The sequence below is a fragment of the Typopeltis vanoorti genome, chromosome 5 (assembly GCF_054136105.1).
Source record: "Typopeltis vanoorti isolate ZY-2024b chromosome 5, IOZ_Tvanoo_1.0, whole genome shotgun sequence".
Classification (NCBI taxonomy): Eukaryota; Metazoa; Arthropoda; class Arachnida; order Uropygi; family Thelyphonidae; genus Typopeltis; species Typopeltis vanoorti.
The window spans coordinates 60,883,185-60,909,126 of NC_143553.1; the positions used below are offsets into that span (position 1 = coordinate 60,883,185).

Below are 25,942 nucleotides of genomic sequence, written 5' to 3' on the forward strand. Positions count from 1 at the left end.
AGGTTCTCCATTCACAACACAGTTGACATTTTCAATGATTCTGCCTATTTTCATTGTCTTTGTCTTTTTATTGCTGACCTTCATACCATATCTATTACAACAGCTATTCAATTTAGTCAGAGAATCTTGCAGACTTGTAGCGGATTTATTTAGAAGTATAACATCATCCGCATAAAGCAAAGAGCTGACATTAACATCTCCAATTTTGATATCAGGTTTAATACCACATTCCTTCATAATGTGATCCATATAGATAATGAATAACAGAGGGGATAATGTACATCCTTGTCTCACACCAGATTTAACATTAAACCATCTTCCTGTACTTCCTTCAATTCTAACTGCTGACTCACAATTCAAATAAAGACTAAGTATTGCTTGATATAATGCCCCATTGACACCATATAACTGCAGCATATTGAATAGCTTCTCTCTTGGCACCTTGTCATATGCCTTTTCCAAATCGACAAAACTTAAATACAGATCTTTGTTATATTCCCATGCTTTCTCGACTATTTGTCGTAAAGTGAAGATCTGATCCTGACAGCCTCTATTTGGCCTGAATCCAGCTTGTTCTTCACCAAGCTTTTCTTCCACAATTCTTCTCAACCGTTTCTCAAGTATACTTGCATAGATCTTGCCAGGAACACTCAGTAGGGAAATACCTCTGTAATTCTCACATTCAGTTTTATTTCCCTTTTTATATATGGGTACTATGAGAGCTCTACTCCAATCATCGGGAATTCGTCCCTCTGTCCAGGCTTTCTGAACTATGAAGTGCAGCCACTGTAAGACTCTTATACCACCATACTTCAGCATTTCTGGTCGAATATCATCTACTCCTGCTGCCTTTCCACATTTCAAGCCTTTGATGGCTTTTTCTACTTCAAGTATGGATATGTATTCCTGACTGCATGCCTGGTCAGTGTTTTTTATCACTGTGCTGTCATCACTGCTTGTTTCATTTAGCAGTTTTTCAAAGTAATTACTCCATACTTCAAGGATATCTTTTTCTCCTGTTTTCATTTCACCTTTATCATCTCTAATTCCTTTTACAGCACTCTTTCCTCCATTCCTAAGCTTCTTCAACAACCTCCAGAATATTTTGCCACCTTCTTGATATTTATTTTCTATATTCTTGCCAAAGTCCTCCCATGACTTTTGTTTAGCTAGTTTTACACACTGTTTAGCTTTCTTACATTTGTCTCTGTATTCTGTAAGAGTAAAAGCTGACTTATTTGCCAGGAACTTTTGATATGCTTTCTTCTTTTCCTTCACTGCCTCTTTAACTTCCTGTGTCCACCAGGGAGTTCTGAATTTTTTATCCTTGCACACAACCTCACCACATGCCTCTCTGGCAGAATCAATCAATGTTTCCTTCAGAGTTTGCCACTGAATCTCCAAGGTTTGATTCCTGTTCTCAAACTCTTTCATTTTCTTTTCAATAATATTTCTGTATTTTAGTCTACAGTTCACATCTGAGAGCTGCTCAACTTTTATTCGCTTTAAAACTTTCTTACATGTTATTCTTTTCAATATGAAATTCAATTTTATCCTGCTCAAGACTAAATAGTGATCACTTCCAATTTCAAATCCTCTGTACACTCTGGTGTCCTGCACCAGGGAGAAAACATCACTATCAACAATAACATAGTCAATGAGACTTTTCTTATTCCTAGCCTCTTCTCTCCATGTGAATTTGTGCACATTTTTATGTTGGAACATGGTGTTAGTAATAACCAGTCCATGTCCTGAGCAGAAATCCAACAGGTATTTGCCATTATTATTAGCTTTGCTCTTTTCTCCAAATTTTCCCAAAATATTTTTGTATGTCTCACAATCATTTCCTACTCTACTATTTAGATCCCCAACAAGGACCAACTTTTCCTTTTTCATTGTGTCAGTTGCTTTTTCTAAAGCCTCAAAAAATTCCTCCACTTCTACCTTAGTAGAACCTTCTGTGGGACCATAGGCACAAATAAGTCTCATTGTCCAGTTCCCCATTCTCATATTTGCCCACATTACTCTACTTGAGACTGACTGCCATTCAAGAAGATTAGCCTCGTATTTTGTGTTGAATACTATGGCTACTCCTTCTTTTCCTTGATTGTCATTGCCTGAATATAACATTTTGTATTTATTGCTCAGAAAGATCTCACCAGTTTTGGTCTTTTTTGTTTCAATCACCCCTATTATGTCGATCTTTTACTTATCTAATTCCTCAGCTAGCTCCATTTCTTTGCCATTCAGGCTGCTTACGTTGATAGTACCGATCTTTAACTCTGGTGATGTTGAGTTGGGGTTTGTTTTCAGATTTGTTCCAGTAACTGACTTTTCGCTGTTCGCCCTGGTTCCCTGGCGAAAACAACGGGGGCCTTGTTTAACTGGGCGACGCCCCAGCCGGCATGAAATTTTGTCATGTTGTACCATCATTTTTTATTTTGGTTTAACCAATAAGAATACAATTTGGTCGGCTAAATCCCAAATTGCCAGCCCATCCTCGTTCGTTCAGTATCAAAGTAGATACCCAACAGGGTGCACCACGAGAAGGTGAGGATTGGACATTAGGTCAGAAGCCCTGGTCGGTTCTCCACATTCCTTTAACGGCTATGTGGAGGTCTCCTCTCAGTTATACAGCTTTGACCCTTAAGCACCCCTTAAGGGTGCTAATGTTTTAATATTGCTCTTGATTTCTTTATAGAATGAAGTTTATTATATTTAGATGCAATTATTTAGTTTAACTCAAAGAGGAGACATGACAGAAACATAAGTTATTAAAGATGTTTTATAGGAACATGTGACATTGTGATAGTGCTGAACATCATGAGGGTGAGTGTTTCATGGAGCAGAAACTTGTACCAAGTTATGACATGAATAGCTTATGGGAAAGAAAGAAAAAAAAAATTAACACTTAACTGTATTAGGAAGAGTTACTTGTGGAGGAAAAGATATGTTAGAAGTATATGAGCAGAAGTACAAAGAATTCCAATGGGTGCATGTATTTATGGGTAAGATCATCACTGATAGTAAATGCTATGCCATATTTCTAGCTTGATGAGAGCAAGAGCACTCAGAGCGGAGTTGTGCACATGAAAGTTACCAAAGAAAAAGAATACTACTGGTAAAGATATATATTTCCGAGAGAGGAAAAGAAAGCTGATAACGCTGCTTTGGAATCTAAACACAGTTTAACATGTTCAGACTTCCGATAACCAACATAGTAGCAGTACCATACCAAGTTAGGAAAATCACTTATCATTTAATGTTTCAGTTGGCATTTTCTCCAGCTAGGAAGATACAGCTAACTCAAACTAGAACTCATATGGCCACAGGTAAAATTTATTATAGTGGATAGTTTGCCACAGTGAATTTTCTTTAAAATAGTATTTCATAAAGATGTTTGCTACAGTGCATTTGCAGTTCTGTTAGCCATAAGTTAAATGACATGTTTTACTTCTGAAAGCAGATCAATTAAACTAATTAACCACATGCAGTTTATAAATTATTATATTCATCTGCCAGCCTGTTTGGCTGGGTAGAGTGTCTCTACTGTTCAATCCAGGCAGCAAGTTGGGATCCCACAGTAGGTATGAATTGGCTGTTCATGAATGTGTTTATGGGTAGATATATTTCATCACCTGGTGTGAGACCACTACCAATACCTTCATTATCAGAGGCCTGAAGTGACTTGAAAATATTTTGTTTGGTATCGAGAGCAGGGTTTCTAAATCCAATCTAACCTATCCACAGGAATGCTATACTATGGATCTTCAACTTTTCATGAGTGGGATTCACATATAAAATATATAAAAATTATAAATGTCATAATTTACTTTTTCTTTATTTTAAAAATGTTATTTATAGTTGCAAAATATATTTTTAGAATAATTTTATCAAACTAGAAGCCAAAAACAGTTACATGTATTATTCAGCAGCAAGGTGATTCCTACAATCATTTTGATCTCATAATATTCCATTAAGATCAAAAAATATCCCAATGAAAACTTTGTGGATTTGTAGAGTATATATCTTCAAAATTTTCACTTGAGCTTTACAAGAAAAACTTTTGTTTAGATAGGAGCAAGTTGGGGAGGAGGAAGACAAATTGCTTCCATCTAAACAAAAAGTGCATGCCTTCCTACTCTTCCAATTCTTGGAAGTCCAATGCACTATCTCTGCTTGCAAGTAATGCTACTGTTGTCAGTTGTTTGATCCCTACAAGTACATATACCAAAGTAGCAATTTTTAAAAACAGACCAACCTTCAGGAAAGGAGAAGATTCTCCCTCAGCAGATGTAGGCTTATACATCTGTCTTCTCAAGCATTATTTCCACCCAGGAGGCTGGATATGGATCTCCATATATTTGTCTTGGGCTGCTCTCAGCCAGACCTTTATGTTTTTGAAACATGTTGCTGTCTTTTGCTTGCCTTCAATTCTTCCCTTTAAGAAATCTTTCTGAAGACTTTCATGCCTTACAATATGACCCATACATAATATTTTTCTTTTTTTTTTTGTATGCTCTTTATTTCTTCCTCCCATTTTAATACCCAACATCATCATTTTAGCACCATCCAAACCTTCCTCATTTCTCTTTTTCTTGATCCATGAGCTGTTCTGTACACCCACATCTCAAATGCATGAATCCTTTTAGTCTCTTCCTTGTTTATTGTTTGTGTTTCTGCTCTATAGAGAAAAGCAGACCAAACAAAGCATTTAATCGTTCTTAACCTAGTTTTTTTTTCGCTTATTTCTCTTGATGTTAATCTTCATTCTATTAAAGGTTGATTTTGCTATTTCTATTCTCTCTTTTGGACTTGTTATGAACTTGGGAAAAAAAAAACAAAAAAAAACAATGGTATTTGGTGAGAAGAACATGAAACAAAAGATACAAGTGGTTGGAATTAATATAAAAAAAATGTAGAACAATTCACATATCTGGGAAGTACAATGACATATGATTTGGACTGTAAAAAAGAAATAAAGATCAGGCTTGCAAAGGGAAGAACAAATCTAAAGGCCATGGATAACATCTGGAAAAGTATAGTGATCAGCCTGCAAACAAAACTAAGAGTGCTGGAAACATGCATTTTTAGTAGTGTACTGTATGGATCTAAAACATGGGTAATAAATAAGGAATCAAAGAAAAAGAATTTTAGCATTTGAAAGAACTTGTTACAGGAATATTTTAAGAATAGGATGGGTATAGAAAGTCACAAATGAAGAGCTCTATCAGAAGATACAACCAAAGGAGAATCTAATGCAGAAGATTATAAAACGCAAGCTGCAATTATCTGGATACATCTGCAGAATGAGTAAGGACTGGAAGATAAAGACATTCATGTTTGAACAGAAGAGGTAGACCATACAGAGAATGGATAGATGACATAAAGGACTGGTGTAGAATAGGTATACAGAAAGTCCGACACTGTGCACTGGACAAAGAAAGGTGGAAGAAGATAGTGAAGGAGGCATGGACACCAACAGACAGTGAGCCCACGATTCATGATGATGAATCTCTCTTTTATATTTTCCATCTTCTGTAATTAGTCCTAAATAGGACTAACATTTGACTTATATAATCTCGTTTGTACTCTGATTTTTAACTTAGGATATATTTTTCCATGCTTACTCTCATAACTTTAGCTCTCTTTTTATTTTGGAATTTATTCACTCTGTTAACATTTGCAAGCCTAACTCTCTCTTAACAAATCAATACAGTATCATCTGCATAATGAAGATTATTTATATTTCTTCCTCCTATCTTTACTCCCTCCAGTTCTTCCATATTTTCAAAATTTTCTTCACCCTAGATGAACAGAAGAGGAGAAAGCAGATTCCTGTTTAACACCTTTCTTTATATTTACAAAATTTCTGACAGTTCATTGCTGATTTTTATGTTTGCAGCTTGGTTCCAAAATATATATATCAACCTTATGTTATTAAGGTTGATATATATATTTTGAAACATTGATATATATATTGTTAATTATTTATTAATGTTGCTATTAATTTCTTATGGTGAACACTATCAAATGTTTTATTATGATCTATAAAACAATAAACATCTTTCTGCATTTCCAAGCTTCTTTCTATCATTCTGATATTCAAGACATCCTCTTCTGTTCCCCTGTTTCTCACAAATTCACTTTGGACATACATCCTTTATTTCATTTGCTGTTTTTGACTTTACTAAGGCCTTTAGCATTTCTGTGTAAATGTCATCTTGACCTGGTGCATTTCCTGTCTTCAAGTGTTCTATAGCTCTTAATATTTTTTCTTTTTAGTAATGCAGGACCATCAAGAGTGTCAAACTGGTATTATTTTTCTCTTCTAATCTCTGAGAAGATCTGATAATATATTCAGTCCATTCTTTCTTAACTTCTGTTTCAAAAAAACATTTTGCCCTCATCTCTTGATTGAAATGTGCCGTAGATCATTTTCTTGTTTCGTTTCTTTGATTTTCTAGTGTATCACTTGAGCCATTTTTTTTTTTTATTTTGAGGTCTTCTATTTTCTGTTTTCTTGCACTTATTATTAAGCCATTTCCTTGGTCTCCCTGAATGCTTTCCTTATTATACTGTTTAAAGATTTATATTATGGTTTACTTTTTGCTTGTCTTCTTTTGTTGAACAGATTTAATAAACTTTCATTCATTCATTATTTTCTTTCATTTTGATTCTTTTTGAGGATATAGTCAAAAGGTAGCATCTTTAAAGTCTTCTCAAAACTTTGTTTCTCTTTTCTATCTTCAGTTATCAGGTTCCATTTGATGCTGTAAACGAAACTCTCTCATGTGTTCAAAACAATCTTTAATTTTAGTTGCATACTTATTTTTAATTGAGCCATTCTTCAAGTAACCGAAATCCAGTTACATAAAAGTTCTTTATTCAATTTTAGTGTTTTTTAGTCTTCATTTTGAAACAATTGGAATGTGGTCTGAGTCTATCTGCTCATGGGTACATTTTTGTTTGCACACTATTTCAAAATATTTTTCTTATCATTATATAATCAATCTGGTTTTTGATTTTACCATCTAGGCTTTTTCTGGTATATAATATTCTTTATAGTTGTTGAAAGATTTTTTTTTTTTTTTTTTTATATATATTGATCCCATACACAAGAGGTTAAGGAATCTATAGACACAGTGCCATGTGTATGGTGTAGATAAGGACTGAGATATAAGTTTATTGATTTTTTTCTTTTCGAAGAGCTGCAAGTTGTAGTTGTTTGGAAATAGGTACTTCTTGAAGAAGGCTGTTCCAGAGGACAGAGGTGGATGGAATAAAAGGGGATGAATAGAAGCAGTTTCAGTGCATTTGCAGTTGCAAAGTAAATGGGTGTTGGGCAGCTGCAGCTCTTGTATTAACAGGTGCAACAAAGTGGAGCAGCAACTATGGAAGTACTACCTGTAGAACAGACAGTGATGAAACACTGCACCTGTGAGATAGAAGTTGAAATGAGTCTGTAAGAAAAGAATAATCTATGAGCCTAATTGCACACCTCGGCATGATGTCAAAGATTTTAAGAGACGTTTTAAGTGCACCACCACCCCAAACGTGAGCAGTATTCTAAACATGAACAAATTTGGGATTTGTATATAGTAAAGAGTTGGCTGGGTGTAAAATAGGCTCTTGAACAAAAGAGAATGTCAAGTTTCTTGGATGCTGAGGAGGCCATTAATGTGATGTGTTTATGCCAGGAAAGACTGGAAGTAAACTGGAAAGAGTGGAGTTAATCCAAGCAAAGAGATCTGATCTTGTCTGGTGATTTGTTCATTACTGAGGGTAAGGATGGGTGAGCTGTGATCTCTTTTGTGTAAGAAAAGGCAAGACTGTGTTTTGGTGGCATTGAATATAACAAGGTTGTTCTTGCCCCCATTAGAGAATAGTATGAAAATCAGTGTTTAAGGCAATAGTTGTAGATGATCTTATAGCCTGAGATGTCAAGGAACTGCATGGTTTGTGAAACAGTAGAATGAGTGGAAAGTACTATCATCTGCAAAACTGTGGATGAGATTAGTGGTTATTATGAGTAGGAGAAAGGGAGTAGGTGATAGGACAGAGCCTTGAGGCACTCCAGCATTGGTGGAGAAGGTCAAAGAGAGGGAGCCATCTACCATGATTCACAGAGAACAACCAGAGAGAAAGCTGGCTACCAAATTACAGAGCATGGCAGGGAGACTGAAGGATGCAATTTGTTTATTAGGCCTTGATGTGGTTGAAAGCTTTGGAAATTTGTTATTATCATATCATTGCACCGTATCTTATCAAATCTTACACCACTATCATTCATATCACTAAGTCCAGAGCTAGCGGGGACACTCCTCTTCCTGTAGATCCAACTTTTGCACTTGTCTTCTCCATAAAAATTGGGTGGGATATCATGTTTCTTTATTTGTTTTATAATCTTTTGCACCTCCTCATAAAACTCTTCAACTTCTTGATCACAATGGCTGTCACTAGGAGCATATACCTGGGTGATACCAATGTCAAAAGGTTTTCCTGCACGTTTGATTAGTATGATTATATCCCAGGCCAACATCCAAGAATTACTTTTGCAAATTTCTTTTTTCATTATGACTTCAACATCTCGTGCGTTCACTTCCTGAATAAATTAAGGTCAAGCTGTAGCTTTCACTTTTTCCATTTCCTTTCCATCTTGTCTCACTAACTCCCATTATGTCTATATCTATATTCAGCATCTATTCCATTAAATTATCAAATTTACCACTTTGGTGTAACGTTCTGACATTCTAAGTAGATGCCTGTAGGAGCCTATTTATGGTTTTCAGATGAACTTAATCCAATAATGGCTGTTCTGATGGCTTTGAGACATCATCTTCATAAGCCAATTGAAGTTCATCCTACAGTTCCCATTTTTAGCATTTTGTTCTTCCCTATAGTTATATACAGCAGAGTCCATTGCAAAGGACTCAAGTTCTTCTACATCACTAAACTCTTCAATCTGTGATCCATAACATGTAGTGAAAAGATGGAGAGGCTGTGATCTCTTCCATCCTGCAGTAGCATACCATTATAATCATTCTCATTATGCCTGTAAGTTTCTGGAAATGAGCCTTTTCTGACATTATTTATCTTCAGCATCAAGCCGCTACTGATAAGAGCAGCTTCTCTCCATCAGGATTTCACTATCGCTTAAATTAGGCAGATATTTCCAGCATTCCTACAAGGCCTTGATGGCTAGCATAGTGGCTTAGGGCCCAAAAAGTCACCATTATACCTCACCCCTACAGGCATTCCCATCAAGTCCAACCCAAACTTCCCATGATGAGGAAGTTTGGGTTGGACTTGAGGAGGATTTACATATCTGCTTTCATGTAAACAGAAATCAACAGAACAGAAACGTGATGTTCAAAGGCAGTGATGACAAAACAATATCAAAACTGGTTTGAGATATGCAGTGAATTTTGAATAATAATAAAAAATCTTTTTTTTTTATTTATTTCCTCCTCATTATCTGAGAAAATTGTTACCACATTACCTTGTTTGTTTTTTAATAAATATTCAGAGAATAAAAATGCTACACCTCACAAGAATTTAACTCAGAGAAAACCAGCACTAAACATGACAACATACCTAGGTGTTCCAATACATATGACTCTTTCAAACTTCAGATCTCTTAATGTTGACACGATAAATTTTACAGCTTCGTCGGTAAACCAAAATTGCTAAAAAAGAAATAATATATAATCTTAATACATGTATTATATTCCTACATTTTTGTGAATATGTTTAATGTATCACTTGCACTTTAATGTATACTGAATCTTGAAGGGTAAATGTATTAATGCAATTTTAATGCTACATTAAACCTTGAAATATGATTATCTTTACTTGATGATATCAAGATATAAATGGAAATGTTCACATTTTTCAGAGCAACTGTAAGCCCTCTATTATAAAATCTAAAATTTAAGGAAAGCTTTCCTCTCCCAGTCCAATTTATAAAAACTAGAAATATTTACAGTACATTAGTACTGTGGACAGGTAAAAAGGTTCGATGACTGGTTACATGAGTGGACAACACTTCAAATTTCCAACCAATAGCTTGTGGGTTCAAACCCACTGCAGACAACATGAAGTTTGTAAATGTCTAAGTAACAGGCAATTTTTTTTTTTTTTTTAGGGATGCCAAGAGATCTGCCTCTGCCATCAGTCATTTTCTTCAACTCTTGTAGGGATAATGAAGGCAAACCACTCCTTCAATACCACAAACTGCTCACAGCACATTCCTGTGATCTTTTGCCAAAAGAACATCAAAATAATCCTCATTAGTCTTGATACTAAAATGAGGTCTGCATGTCATCCCTAGTTATGTTCAAAACTTGTGCTCTAGAATTGGCACAAATCCTGTACTGTCCTATTACTCTCATCTCAGTACTCTTGAAAGTGATGGTCATTAATAACTGCCTTCTTCAATACCTGAAAACCATTAGTGATCACATATATGGAGTTTGCCATTTGTGACCTACAGCAGATCTCCTAGCTCACTTTGGATAGGGACCCCAGACAAAGCTGGCAAAACTCGAGTGGCTGCTCTCAATGTTTCCAAGGCATTTGATCACATCTGCCATCAAAGCCTTCTTAGCAAGCTATCACTGCATGATCTCCACCCTGCTCTTTGTGATTTGATTGCCAGCTTTATCTTTGGCCATTCAGTAAATGCTATGGTGAATGGCTTCTCACCAGAATTCTTCTTCAATTGCTGAAGTGTCCAGGTTTCTGCTCTCTCTCTCTCTCTCATTCATGATCTTTCTCATATACATTATTTTCTTGTATAATGAGAACTGTGGAGTTTCCATAACTATAAATTCACATGTGTAATGCAGTAAACTTATTATTTGTTGTACAAATATATTTTGTCATCACTATAAGACATCATCAGCATAAGCAAAGAACAACAGTGAGGGATCTGAACAAAAAACAGCAGAGCACATGCATTACATTAGAATCCCTCTATACATGAAGTCGCATGTTAGGATGAAAACATTATTTGAAAAAAAAAAAAAAAAAATTGACTGAAATTAAAATTAATTAAAAGACAACCTATTTAATACAATTGAGAATTTTCCCAGACTTTAGAAATGGAAAGGCAATCATTATGATTAAGGTACAGTTGATAAAGCAAGGCTTCAGCATTTTCTTTAAATAAACATTCATATTCATACATAGATATGTGTAATAGTTTGGTGTTATTTATGAGGCTTGAAAACCTCATAAATCTGGCTGGCACAACATGGAATTGAAAACACCAACCGTAGGATCCGATGGGATAACACTGAACTATTACAAAGATCTACATTTAAGCATAAACATTTATTCAAAGAAAGTGTCAAAGCTGTACTTAATCAATCAAACCTTAATCATAATACCAGATAATACCTTTAGTCTCAACTCCACTAAATCCCTCCACCTCCCAATCCATCAACAAATTCCGCATATACACAATGACACAAGTCAAAAACTCCAGCTTCCATTCTTGTAGCAATAACAAAAATAGCAACAAATCCAAAGTAGACTTTGTAAAGGTCAAATTCAAAAAAGCTTGCATCCTGCTCGAACAGTCAAGCCTTTTGGTCGCTTGCTAATTCTGTTTGCTGCAACTTATGTTATTTCTTAATTCAAACTCTCACATCTTGATGGTGCTATGATTTAAAGATGAGGTCTTGGCATCATCCTTTTCCACCAATTCATGTTTAGATGACCAAAGCAAATCTCCTTTCACTATATCAGGAACTGGACTAGGGAATGATTTCATATCAAGACTTGAATATTTTTTCTAATGTCTTTTTGGCAAAAGATCAAATGAATGATGCCGTGGATAGACGGCTCTGTATCTTCTATGGAACTAGTACAAGGGTTCCACAGGGCTCTGTTCTCTCACCTATCCTCGTCTTTCAATATATCCTATTCCAACTAACCACCAATCCAATCTGCAATTCCTCTGATGCCAGCACACTACATTCATCTTTCTTATTCAACAAACCTTGTACTACACAAAACACCCCAACCTCTAGAACACAGAACAACTCCTACCGCCCTAAGTTTTGGTTGCCAAACCATTCTTTGATAGAGCTTGGATAACCCTGTCAGTTTTAATGCTAGTAAAACATAGTTCCACTTATCTCCCACAAAAAACTGTTTTCTTCCAGTCTTACTCTTAACAACACCCAAATCTTCAGACAAGATGAGATTCTCTTCTCTTCTTGGGATTCTCTATCATCAAATTTCTCTTGGCATAAGCACATTATAACCACTACTTCCTTGCCATCCAAAAAAATAAATAAAGATTTCTCTTTCACTCAAGCCATTAATTTACCTCTAAATAACTATTAACCCTATAAAAATCACAAATCCATCTGGCCATTGAATACTGTTCCCCCAATCCTAAACTCAAAACAAAAGAGCAATTAGATCGATTAATGATCCATCTCTCACCAATTTACTTTATACACTTTCATAGAGGCATTCAGTTTCCACTACTTGCATCTTCTACACATACTTCTACAACAAATGTTCAACTGAACTGATACCAATATCTGCTCCACTTTTTGTTAAATCCACTGAAACACATGCAGCAACTACTCAACACTCCTTCATACTTCAAATTCAATCTATAGAACAAATGGCTCCTCCTCATTTATCCTTTCTACTGCAACTTGCTGAAACAGTTTCTCATTGTATGTGTTCCCCAAGGAATACAATCCACAGCTCTTCAAACTAAATGTGAACAAGTCCCTTCTTACCCATCCACAGTACTAACACACTATAGGCTGTCAACCTCTCGTGTATGGGATTATCAAAAAAACTTTTATACAACCTGTTCCAAAATAAACAGAGGAAAAGAGTCAGCCATCAAGCTATTGTTCCACTGAATGCTCTTGAAAATAACTGGAAAGGCCAACTATTTGGACACCCACCAATTAATTAGCAATCACCAGTATAAATTCTACAGAAAGTTTTTGAAAAATCTTTCTATAACTATCTCTAATTCAGAGCATTTTAATAATAAGGTAATATGTAGAGCTTTTCACTACTTGTAGATAAGTAATATGACTTCTGCATTACTTCAACCTTGCTAATCTCTTCTGGGTCTGGCTCCTACTAATAAGACCTCAATAAAGGTCAAAACTAGGCTGGGCAGTGGTTTGGTCCTTCCATAGCATTATGCATGTCCTTTTGGACATGCATAATGCTATGGAACTAAAAGCACATCCTTTTGGACATGCTTGCATTAAATACCTCTATAAGTAGCATAGTCTTGAAGATATTTTGTCACAAATCTTTGTTTGCTTATACTTGGATAAAGGATTAAACAAGAATATAATTTCATGGCAGGTTTAACCAAGAGTAGCTTCTGCCACTCTCAATTCACAACATATCTCATAACTAGCCACACCATCAGACACATGCCACAGAAAAGTAGAGAAATTCGCATTACTCGATATTTCCAAAGCATCCGAGTATGACAATGCAGCCTTCATATGGTAAATTGGCAAAAAGGGCTGTCTTTCATGATTAGATTGCCAGTTTCCTCTCAACAACTTTTCTCATCACTGCTGGTGTATCCAAGGGCTCTGTGCTTTCACCCATACTTTTCCTCAATTTCTAACCAAGTGGGAAAACTTTCTACACTCTCTTCTTCCAGTACATCAATGACCTTATCCTGCTAACTCAAATTCTATAAAAGTCATGCTGATGACAGAACACTCCATTTCTCTTCTACATTCACATTCTATGATCAATACCTTGACACCTGATCTTGTAAACAATGTAGTGAATTTCAATGTTACCAAGATATTTCTATTTTACTTTTTTGGAAGAAAGATCTTGCTTCACCCTTTCTTACTTTTGACAATATTCCAATTGTATCTTTTGTTTTAGAAAAAAAAATTGGTATTCTTTTCTGTTCTAAACTGTACTTCTCCTCTGCTCAACTCTTAGCATTTTATAAGTCCCAAATATGCTCAACTTTAGAATACTGTTTTCACATTTATGGTGGCACACCCAAAACTGGTGTCAAGATACTTGATTGTGTCTAGAAGTGATCCCTAACAGATGACTCACCCACAAAATCCCAAAGAGACCATTTCTATATATATATATATATATATATATATATATTTTATTTTTTTTTTTTAACAGGCATTTCCATGGACACTGCTCCACTGAATTGGCCACACCATCCCTCTAATCATGTGCAAACAAAGGGGCAAGCCACTGGTTAGCTCCAAACTTACAAAACACTTCTAATCCTTTTCCTTCATTCCTACTATCTCTTTGTCTGAAAACAGCCTTTCCCATATCTTCTGACCCAATGAATATAAGACACCTTTTTTAAGTAACAAATTAACAAACTACTTCCTTCTCTCTCTCTCTCTAACCAGTTGCCCACTCATAGCAGGTTATAGGTCTTGCAACCTCTGACATGCAAGGTTCATATAACTAAAAAATATTTTACTGTAATTTAACATCTTTAGCAATTTACACTCTCCGTGATCTACGTTTATAACATTCCACAGCCCTAAAATTACATATACCAGCCAATGAATTAGAAATTTAACAGAAATCAGTGGTTTCTATATAGGCATGTAACTGCCAATACCAATCCTCTTTGATTCCCTCTGCATAGTTTGGCAAGATATGGGTCAGGAACATCATCATCAAATTCCTGACAGATACAGGATATGATAGTACTACATGAAAAATTTACATCAATACTAACTTCCTATCTACAATTTTCTTCCAAATCAGTCTGTTACTTGTCAAGACTTCAACATTATCAGATCTTATATTTCTATCGTCTAAGGCACTTTTACCATATCAATCCACCTATATCTTGGTCTTCCTCTGGGTCGTTTTCCTGCCAACCTGGCAGAGAACACTTGTTTTGCTAATCTTTCCTCACCCATTCAGTTTAAGTGACCATACTATCTGAGATTAGCTCTGCTAACGCATTCCTGGATGCTGACAATGTTAAGGTCTTTCCTAATAGCCTCGTTTTTTACATGATAGTGCCATTGATGCCATCTGTTCACTCCTCCAATCTCAGGACTCTCATATCTGCGGTCTCTAGTCTTTGGTCAAGTGTTTTACTTCTGACCCAGCTCTCAGATCCATAAGTTAAAACTGGTTTGAACACTGTCTTGTATACAGCTAATTTAGTGTTCCGACTAATTTCTCTCTTATTCCATATGAATTTATTCAATTGACTTCCTACCATACCAGCTTTGATGATTCTGTTATCTATTTCCATATTTAATTTACCATCTTCACTAAAAATCGTGCCTAAGTAGTTGAAGCGTTTTACTTGTTCCACAGGTTCTCCATTCACAACACAGTTGACATTTTCAACGATTCTACCTATTTTCCTTGTCTTTGCCTTTTTATTGCTGACCTTCATACTATATCTATTACAACAGCTATTCAATTTAGTCAAGGAATCTTGCAAACTTGTAGCAGATTTATTTAGAAGTATAACATCATCTGCATAAAGCAAAGAGCTGACATTAACTCCAATTCTGATATCATTTTTAATACTACTTTCCTTCATAATGTGATCCATATAGATAATGAATAACAGAGGGGATAATGTACATCCTTGTCTTACACCAGATTTAGCATTAAACTATCTTCCTGTACTTCCTTCAATTCTAACTGCTGACTTACAACTCAAATAAAGACTAAGTATTGCTTGATATAATGCCCCATTGAGACCACATAACTGTACAGTGTTGTGTCTGTCTTTCATCCATCCTTATATTTGCTAGCTGTTGGTTGACCCTACATTCAAACATAAAGAAAATTAATATTATACTGTGCCATTCTATGTTTGAAATCACACAATTTTTGTGAGGGAATCAAGCACCAATTAGCACTACAACTATGAGAACTTACTACAGGCCAAAAATGTCTTACTTGTATATAGGGTTTCCCCGCAAGATTCGTATTTTAATAAGCAGTGCAATGAAAGTGAAATTAGGCAAGCACAAGAATCAAGTTAAACAAGATATTTAATTCTCTCTCAAATTTATTCTTACATAAGAAACAAAAACTCTATTAAGATCAATACAATTAGAAAATTTCTACATTCAATAAAATATTAAGGTTCTACTCAGCTGAGTATATCATTTACTGCTAGATCTTATGTATAAGGCTTTCACAATTCTCATCCATTATGATTTCAACTTAGTTTCACTTTAAACAACATCAATATTCAGCAAAAACATTTAAAAGTTAATTCTTTTTAGTCTCAGAGAAATATTCATAAACTTCAATTTATCAAACACTTGACTGGCAACTTCAATATCTATCAGAGGATTAAAATAGTTCTTAAAAGGTTCAGTCTTAAATATACATATGCATTGTGAGATAACACATTCAAACATGAACTATTTCTTTAATGAAGTTTCTCACATTTTGTTTCACAAGGAAATGTTTTATAATATCACTCAATCCAGCTGGACTAGGTGGTTTCAGCAACACGAAATTTTACCAAGTTCTCCGAACACAAGCAACACTATCACACATTAGTTATAGAATAGATATTCTTACCGGTATGATCATCATAGCTTGCACATTATGGAAAATTCTTACATCACTTCTAGGCACTCGATAAACTTCCACTATAGACGACACAAAACTTATAGTATCCCTGAGTTCAACAACTTATGTGCCGAGACTGGAAAGATATTTTCTTGCTCGTAATAACTTGTCTTACGATAAATCTCAATCATATTATTATTATCCAATCACTCATGTAAATTCCTTTACAAGGTGACAGGAAACTATAAATAATTATGAGTTCGAAGTAAGATTCATTAAAATCAGAACAAACTTCCAAATCTTTGTTGCGACGTTCAATCTCAGGTTAGGTCACTTCTCACTACCTATCTACACTCACGTCATTTTCTTTCTTGTTCCTTCTTCCTCTATCTCATAAATCCTCTCCCCTTTTTCCTGCCCAAAACACGCAATTCTCACGTGATCGTTGTATAGTTCTCCATAAGCCAAGGCACACGCTATCTAAAAATAACTTAGTCTACTGACAGCAGCCAATCAAATCACATTAGAAGAGTCCGTTAGAAATACTTTCCATAACAACAAATAAAATGCATATATTACAATTCACTTAGGATACATTTACAAGTTACATAAAGAATTCAAACAGAATAAATAACTAAAAAAAATTACAATTATTATTTCAATAAAAAAAGAACAGCAAGTATTTAAATTAGAATTTACTTAGAAGCAAAATTAGCTCAGGATATGCAATTCATGTTAAATCATGAATGAAGTATTAATAAATCATAAAATTCTTCATTCACAATTTAACAACAGTATTGAATAGCACTTTGTCATATGCCTTTTCCAGATTGACAAAACTTAAATAGTGATCTTTGTTATATTCCCATGCTTTCACAACTATTTGTCATAAAGTGAAGATCTGATCCTGACAGCCTCTATTTGGCCTGAATCCAGCATGTTCTTCACCAAGCTTTTCTTCCACAATTCTTCTCAAACATTTCTCAAGTATATTTCATTAATCTTGCCAGGAACACTAAGTAGGGAAATACCGCTGTAATTCTCACATTCAGTTTTATTTCCCTTTTTATATATGGGTACTATGAGAGCTCTACTCCAATCATCGGGAATTTGCCCCTCTGTCCGGGTCTTTTGAACTATGCACTGCAGCCACCATAAGACTTATACTTCAGCATTTCTGGTCGAATATCATCTACTTCTGCTGCCTTTCCACATTTCAAGCCTTTGATGGCTTTTTCTACTTCAAGTATGGATATGTATTCCTGACTGTGTGCCTGTTGAGTGTTTTATTTATCACTGCTTGTTTTATTTAGTGATTTTTCGAAGTAGTTACTCCATACTTCAAGGATATCTTTTTCTCCCGTTTTCATGTCACCTTTATCATCTCTAACTCCTTTTACAGCACTCTTTCCTCCATTTCTAAGTTTCTTCAACAACCTCCAGAATATTTTGCCACCTTCTTGATATTTATTTTCTATGTTCTTAACAAAGTTCTCACATGACTTTTGTTTAGCTAGTTTTACACAGTGTTTCGCTATCTTACATTTGTCTCTGTATTCTCTAAGAGCACAAGCTGACTTATTTGCCAGGAACTTTTGATATGCTTTCTTCTTTTCCTTTACTGCCTCTTTAACTTTCTGTGTCCACTTTGGAGTTCTGATTTTTCTATCCTTGCAGACAACCTTACCACATGCCTCTCTGGCTGAATCAATCAGGGTTTTCTTCAAGGCTTGCCACTGAATCTCCGCGGTTCGGTTCCTGTTCTCAAACTCTTTCATTTTTTCTTCAATAAGCTTTGTGTATTTTAGTCTATAGTTCACATCTGAGAGTTGCTCAACTTTTATTTGCTTTAAAACTTTCTTACTTATTCTTTTCAATATGAAATTCAGTTTTATCCTGCTCAAGACTAAATAGTGGTCACTTCCAATTTCAAATCCTCTGTACACTCTGTTGTCCTGCACCAGGGAGAAAACATCACTATCAACAATGACATAGTCAATGAGATTTTTCTTATTCCTTGCCTCTTCTCTCAATGTGAATTTGTGCACATTTTTATGTTGGAACATGGTGTTAGTAATAACCAGTCCATGTCCTGAGCAGAAATCCAACAGGTATTTGCCATTATTATTAGCTTTGCTCTTTACTCCAAATTTTGCCAAAACATTTTTGTATGTCTGACAATCATTTCCTACTCTGCTATTTAGATCCCCAACAAGGACCAACTTTTCCTTTTTCATTGTGTCACATGCTTTTTCTAAAGCATCAAAAAATTCCTCCACTTCTACCTTAATAGAACCTTCTGTGGGACCATAGGCACAAATAAGTCTCATTGTCCAATTCCCCATTCTCATATTTTCCCACATTACTCTACTTGAGACTGACTGCCATTCAAGAAGATTAGCCTCGTATTTTGTGTTGAATACTATGGCTACTCCTTCTTTTCCTTGATTGTCATTGCCTGAATATAACGTTTTGTATTTATTGCTCAGAAAGATCTCACCAGTTTTGGTCTTTTTTGTTTCAGTCACCCGTATTACGTCAATCTAGTACTTATCCTCAGCTAGCTCCATTTCTTTGCCATTCAGGCTTCTTATGTTGATAGTACTGATCTTTAACTCTGGTGATGTTGAGTTGGGGTGTGCTTTCAGATTTGTTCCAGTAGCTGACTTTTCGCTGTTCGCCCCGGTTCCCTGGCGAAAACAACAGGGGCCTTGTGTAACCGGGCAACATCCCAGCCGGCATGAAATTTTGTCATGTTGTATATTGATTTAAGCCAATAAGAATACAATTTGGTTGGCTAAATTCCAAATTGCCAGTCCATCCTCGTTCGTTCAGTATCCAGGTAGATACCCATGCTTCAGTCAATTGCTGCACACAATAAGTTATGTTTGTCTACCAACCCTCTCAGACAAAGGTGATCTCATTTCTGACAGAATGTCTTAGGACCACAGTTATGCAAGACAAGTTATGTGGGTTATTTTTCCACTGATTAAACACTCCAGATATCTCATCTTTTGAGAAACCAGTCATGTCTACTGTTTTCAAAATCATGTCTCCAGCCAGACGAATACCCACAATAAATCTTTTATCAATCCTGAAAGATCCTTTGTTTTTCTCATTGTAATCAACACTACTGATGATTACCGACAGCCGCATTCTTAAATAGTTGTCTAGAACATGGGTGATGCACATGACTGAGTATTTTACATATGTGCTGCATAAGTGACATTTATGTACATCTGCATAAAGGTTTCTAATTCAGTTTGATACTGGTAACAAAGGTGCCAATATGTGCATCTTTGTTACCACTCTCTGCACTATTTTTGGATTTCGATATCAATATCACCCTGCAAACCAAGAACAAATCTGAACACAGTATTTTGGGTATGGTCTGATCACGACTTTTATAAGGGAACCACCACCCTTCTACTATATGTAATCTTCCATCTCTGAATTACTGTGAACTGACATCCCATTTATCTGTCCATATCACAAGCATAATAGGCAGATTTCAAACTGCCTATTATGCTTCTAAGCTATAGGCAAACAGAACATCTTCCAACTATTCCTAATCTCATTTAATACAAGTAAATCAAATACAGAACCAAGTAGTGCCTCCTTTTGGATGATGTTCTTCCTTATACAACTCTGATATCCATTTCTCAGCAAGTCTTTTCTCAAGTTCACCAAGTATTAATATGTCAAATGCCATTGCAAAATTCAGAAATACCATGTACATCCCTTCTCATCTACTGCTACCATTCCCTTATTATAAAATGTAACCAGATTATTATCATTCAAAGAAGACTTCCTTAACAAATCCATGCTGGTCTTCATGATGAATTGTGTTCTCATCCACTCAATTCTGTATTTCACTCCTAACCAACACTTTCAAAACTTTTGCTATTCAGAAGTGTAAAGTCGGTCTTCACCTCCCACCCATGTAATGCCTCTACTGAAACATTCCCTTAAAATGAAAGGAAAAATTCCTTCTTCTATAATTACAGATAATTCCCATATAACTACAGGTCATTATCAATATTATCATTGAAATTTGAAATTAAAAAAAAAATAAGAATGGGAGAGTGTATACAGAACTTTAGGTGACATTCTTTATATACATAAAGCTTATTATTTTAGATATCTTCTGTTAACCTACTGATTTAAGAACTTCTGATTAAGATCTAATATATTTAATTAATTCATGCCGAAATAGAAAAACTACATAGATACAGAAATGAAATAAATAATTTACTAATTGTATTCGTTAATTACAACCTGACACACACACTCAGCAAAGACTAAAGTTAAAATGACCTCCAGAACAAGGACACATATATGGAGGATGATAGCTGCACACTCTGCAGCGATGTTCTGTGATTACTGCTGGTGGGCGGTGCACAAAATTTGTTGAATTAAACCATCATTTCTATCATAGTTCACTGGGTTCTGCAGCATATGAGCCAATTCTAAGATATCTTTCATTAAAAAAAAAAAAAAATCCATACACTTTAAAACCACTATACAGAACCTTCAATTGGAGGGAAATGATCACTTAGTGATATTTGATGAGATCTGTTTTCACTAATGTTACAGTGATGATACACTAGAGCTCCTTGCAAAATATTTCCCCCAGTAGATGATACTTACAAGGATGGTCTGAAAAGTTCTCAGCCTAACAATGTAAAAACGAATTTATAATTTCAAAATTATTTTTATTTTTTAACATAATCTCCCTTCAGGCTAATACATTTATTCCAGCGATGCTCCAATGCCATTATCCCATCCATGTGGTGGTTTTCAGTAAGATCTGCAAAATATCCCTCTACAGCTGTCAACACCTCTTGATTCGAAGAAAAACGCTGACCAGCGAGGAAGAGTTTTAGTTTTGGGAAGAGATAAAAGTCAGAGGGAACCAAATCTTGGGAATAGTGTGGATGTTCCAACAATTCATAGTGCAGATCCCTTAATTTTCCCATTGCCAAAACACCTTTGTGGGCAGGTGCATTGTCCTGATGAAAGATGATTTTTTTCTTCTGCAAACCAGGTCTTTTCTCACAAATATTTTCATCCAGTCTGGTTAAAAGATCACGATAATATTTCCCAGTTATTGTTTTACCCTTTTCAAGATAATTAATAAACAAAATGCCTTTAACATCCCAGAACACCGATGCCATAACCTTTGCTGCTGATGGAACCAACTTTGTCTTCTTTGGCGTTGAACAACTGGCTTCTGTCCACTGTTTCGACTACTGTTTGGATTCTGGTGTGTAATGGTAAATCCAAGTCTCATCCATAGTAATAAATCGATGCACAAAATCAGTTTTATTCTTGTTAAAATGCTTCAGGCACTGTTCAGAGATTTTCATGTGAGTGCATTTTTGATCTACTGTGAGCAAGTGGACACCCATCTTGCGCAAAACTTTTTCATTTGAAATTCTTCATGCAAAATATATCCTACACATTCTTTTGAAATGCCTATAGTCTCAGCAATTTCACGCTCTTGGACTTTGACAAGATATGATATCATCCAATACCATATCGTGCACGTGATCAATGATTTCTGGTGTTGTTGGACATCCTTCATGTGGATCATCTTCAAGGCTGGTACGGCCACATTTAAACTCGGCAGCCCATTTCTCAATTGTCGAAAACGAAGGAGAAGAGTGCCCATAAACTTATATGAACTTTGAATGAATTTCTTTCGGCATTAAACTTTCTTTTACAAAGAATTTTATAATCGCACGATACTCAAGACAGCTGTATAAAACAAACTACTTGATAGAATGACTTGCAATTTCACATGGATGCTTATGACAGATGTACCAACTTAGGAAAAAAAATCTTGCCGATTGTGTTGCCATTTATGGTCGAGGCAGAGAACTTTTCAGACCACCCTCATACATGCCACTTCACATCACCATCCTGCCACAGAAACTTGAAATTTTCAAAACGTTAGTATCCAGAGTAGAGTAAATTTTGTTCTCAGGATCTGCACTGCATCTGGAACAACAGGCTCTACTTATACTTTCTAATTACAACAAAAGAACTCTTAATAAATTCCTTATAAAGACCCCCCCATGCCAACCATACTATATATGCACACATCACATTCCTTACCCTACATTAAAGACACAACCGATAAACTGGGTTTGCACTTGAAACAACACAAAATTAGAACAGTGTACAAAGCTCAGGACAGTCTCTGCTTTCCTCAGACAAATTAAAAACTATCAGAAGCATCTCTCCTTCCTAGGTGTCTACAGTATTTACTGTCAATGTGGAATCCAGTACTTTGGAGAGACCACTGTGAAGAAAAGAACAAACATATTCCATATGGGCAACCAAAAAGCAGACTAGCACAACATGTCTTGGATGAAGGCCATTTCAGTTGAAAAAAAGTAAAACAACTACACACAGATCCCAGTGAACTGTAATAGAAATGATGGTTTAATGCAACATAAATTTTGGTGCACTGCCCTATCCACCCATCAATAGTAATCACAGAACATCACAGCAGAGAGTGCTGGTCTCATCCTCCTTGCACATGACTGTCCTTGTTCTGAAATAAATTCATTTTAACTTTAGTCTTCATTGAATGTGTGTCTTCAAAGTGTATTTAATAATATTAGCATGAGCTGCAAAATATCTAGCTATAAATATTTAATTTAGTCCATAAATTATTTCTTTCATTCCTGCATCTACATACTTTTTTTTCCCCAAAAATGTCAACATGAATCACTATAACTAGAAATATTGTGAATTGAATATGGAAATATTGTGATGTACTCTTGATATCTTAAAGATTATTACCTGCAATGAACGTTTGTGTTTCTATGTAGCCAATTTCATCAAAATTTATGACGTTTAGTTAAGCTAACAATAAGGATAAGGACATACAGAGAGAAAGACATAACCACATAATGTATTGTGCTAGTTCTCTATGAGGAACACCCAATTAAGTGAAGAGATAATGAAAATAAATTTTTCTTTACTACTACTTCTGCAGCTTTTCCCACTTAAGTAGGGTCGCTGTTTGTGGTAAGCCTCCTCCACAACCTCCTATCTTGGGCTGTAGCCACATCCAAGTTCTTCATCCTCAAGTCCTCCTCCACCATCTCTTCTTCGGCCATCCATGTTTCCTCCTCCCCTGCACATCCATCAGTATGACCTTTCTTCCCACATACTCTTCCTCCCTCCTCATCACATGACCAAACTATCTCAATCTCGCCTCCTGTATCTTTGCTCCTAAGTTCATAACTTTCACCATTCCCCTTACATAGTTATTTCTCAGACGATCCTTTCTGGTCACACCGCACATCCACCTAAGCATTCTCATCTCCGCTACCTCAATCCTGCTGATGTTATTTTTCCTCAGAGCCACAGTATCCATGGCATACATCATAGCTGGTCTCACTACTGTCCTGTAGATTTTGCCTTTAAGATTGATCGGCATCCTCTTATTGCATAGCACTCCAGCCATCTCTCTCTCCAGTTCTTCCATCCTGCTTGTATCCTGCATCCCACTTCCTTCTCAGCCCCACCATCCTCTTTCATTGTTGAACCTAAGTATCTAAGTCACTGACCTTCCTGATGACATCTCCTTCCAGCTCTAGATCTGTCTCCTGGTTGCCATCCACATTGCAACACATATACTCTGTCTTACTTCTGCTCAGTCTCATACCTCTCTCTTCCAGTACTTTCCTCGAACTTTCCGGTTTAGGTGCCACTTCTTCTCTTGATTCTGCACACAGCACAATGTCATCTGCATACAACATAGTCCAAGGTGCGTCTTCTCTCACCTCCTCCATCACCACCTCCATCACAATATTAAACAGGAACGGACTTAATGCTGACCCTTGATGCAAGTCAACTGTCACTGGAAAACTTTCTGTCTCTCCCAGGCAGGTTCGAACTCTTGTCTTCACATTTTTATACATCTCCTGCACCAACCTGACATATTTCTCTGGTACCTTCTTCTCTCTCAAACACCTCTAGACTTCTTGCCTTGGCATTCTATCATACACTTTCTCCAGATCAATAAAAACCAGGTGTAGCTCCCGTTACTTCTCTCGAAACTTTTACATCATCTGTCGTAACCCAAAGATAGCATCTGTTGTTGATCGACCAGGCATGAAGCCAAATTGCTCCTTGCAATCTCCACCTCCTTCCTCAGTCTTCCATCAAGAACCCTCTCTAGGAGCTTCATTGTGTGGGACATCAACTTTATTCCTCTGTAATTCTTACAGTCTTAGGCATCTCCTTTACTCTTGTAGATGGGGACAAGAGTACTTTCCTTCCATTCCTCAGGTATATTTTCCCGTTGACAAACTTTTATGAACAGGTCCCATAGCAGGTCAATTCCCACTTCCGCTAGTGCCTTCCATGCCTCCACTGGGATCCTGTCAGGGCCTACCGATTTTCTGTTCTTCACCCTCTTCATCATCTATAATGTTTCATAGATTTTTTTCTCCCTTAAATAAAAACAAAAATGATAGTCTCAGAGCCAAAATGAATTTAGGCTAAACAGGACTCTGCTAAACTAATCATTGTAAATGTTATATATGTTCAGAGCAATACAAGAGTAAATAATATAGCATTTCATGGTGTAAATAAATCCACAGAAAATAAACTAGAAACAGAAGATGCTTTAGTAATTAAACAAATTTCAAGAAACAAAACATACTTATAAATAAAAAGACAACTTTCATTTCACGATTTCTAGAGTACTAACTATATAGGCTCTTGTGTAAGTTGCTAAAGGGAAAGTGAAGGATTCATATAATAAATAACAGACATTCTTACTCAACTGCTTCTGCTTTACTATTTTCCAAAGTGTTCAGCAAAACGCTGGGTTTCATGAGCTGTTTTTCAGTTAAACCTTTTAAAATCCCATGGTCACCATGTTCATCAAGATTTTCTGGTGGACAAAGTATTCCACAAATTTTACATACATATCTTTCATCAAGTGGAAGATTTAAGAACTTTTTCAGTCTTACATAACACTGTTGAGAAGAAAATGGGGGTCTTTTATCCTCTATCAATTTTGCCCAAGCATGTTGTCTAGAATCTGACAACTTGTCATTAGCCCACAGGAAAAAGCTACAAGCTTTTCTGTCTCTGCATGCTGAACAGGCATAAAATTGTCTTCCACTTTTTTTGCCATCACTTTGGTATCTTTCAAATAAAAGAGTTGGACCTGAAAGCAATGAAATTATAAAATAAAGTAAATCAGATAAATCATAAAAATATTTATTATATTAAAAAAATAAAGTTTCTATTAGCATTGTGAAATAAAAATAAACTACTACTACTCTGAGCATTATTGCAGATTATGTACAACCAATTAGTATGTAATCTACTGACCATGATCTAC

At 35.8% G+C, this 25,942-nt stretch overlaps 1 protein-coding gene across 1 annotated transcript in view; it reads right to left on the reverse strand.

Moving 5' to 3' along the window:
• LOC150106464 (rRNA N(6)-adenosine-methyltransferase ZCCHC4) overlaps positions 1-25,942 on the reverse strand; it is a 119,986-nt gene that overhangs the window by 67,076 nt on the left and 26,968 nt on the right. The window contains exons 2-3 of the mRNA XM_090392457.1: positions 25,377-25,765; positions 9,598-9,689 (exon numbers count right to left, since the gene is read on the reverse strand). Of these exons, the coding sequence (XP_090248583.1) occupies positions 9,598-9,689; positions 25,377-25,765 (481 nt within the window). The remainder of the gene's footprint in view (positions 1-9,597; positions 9,690-25,376; positions 25,766-25,942) is intronic.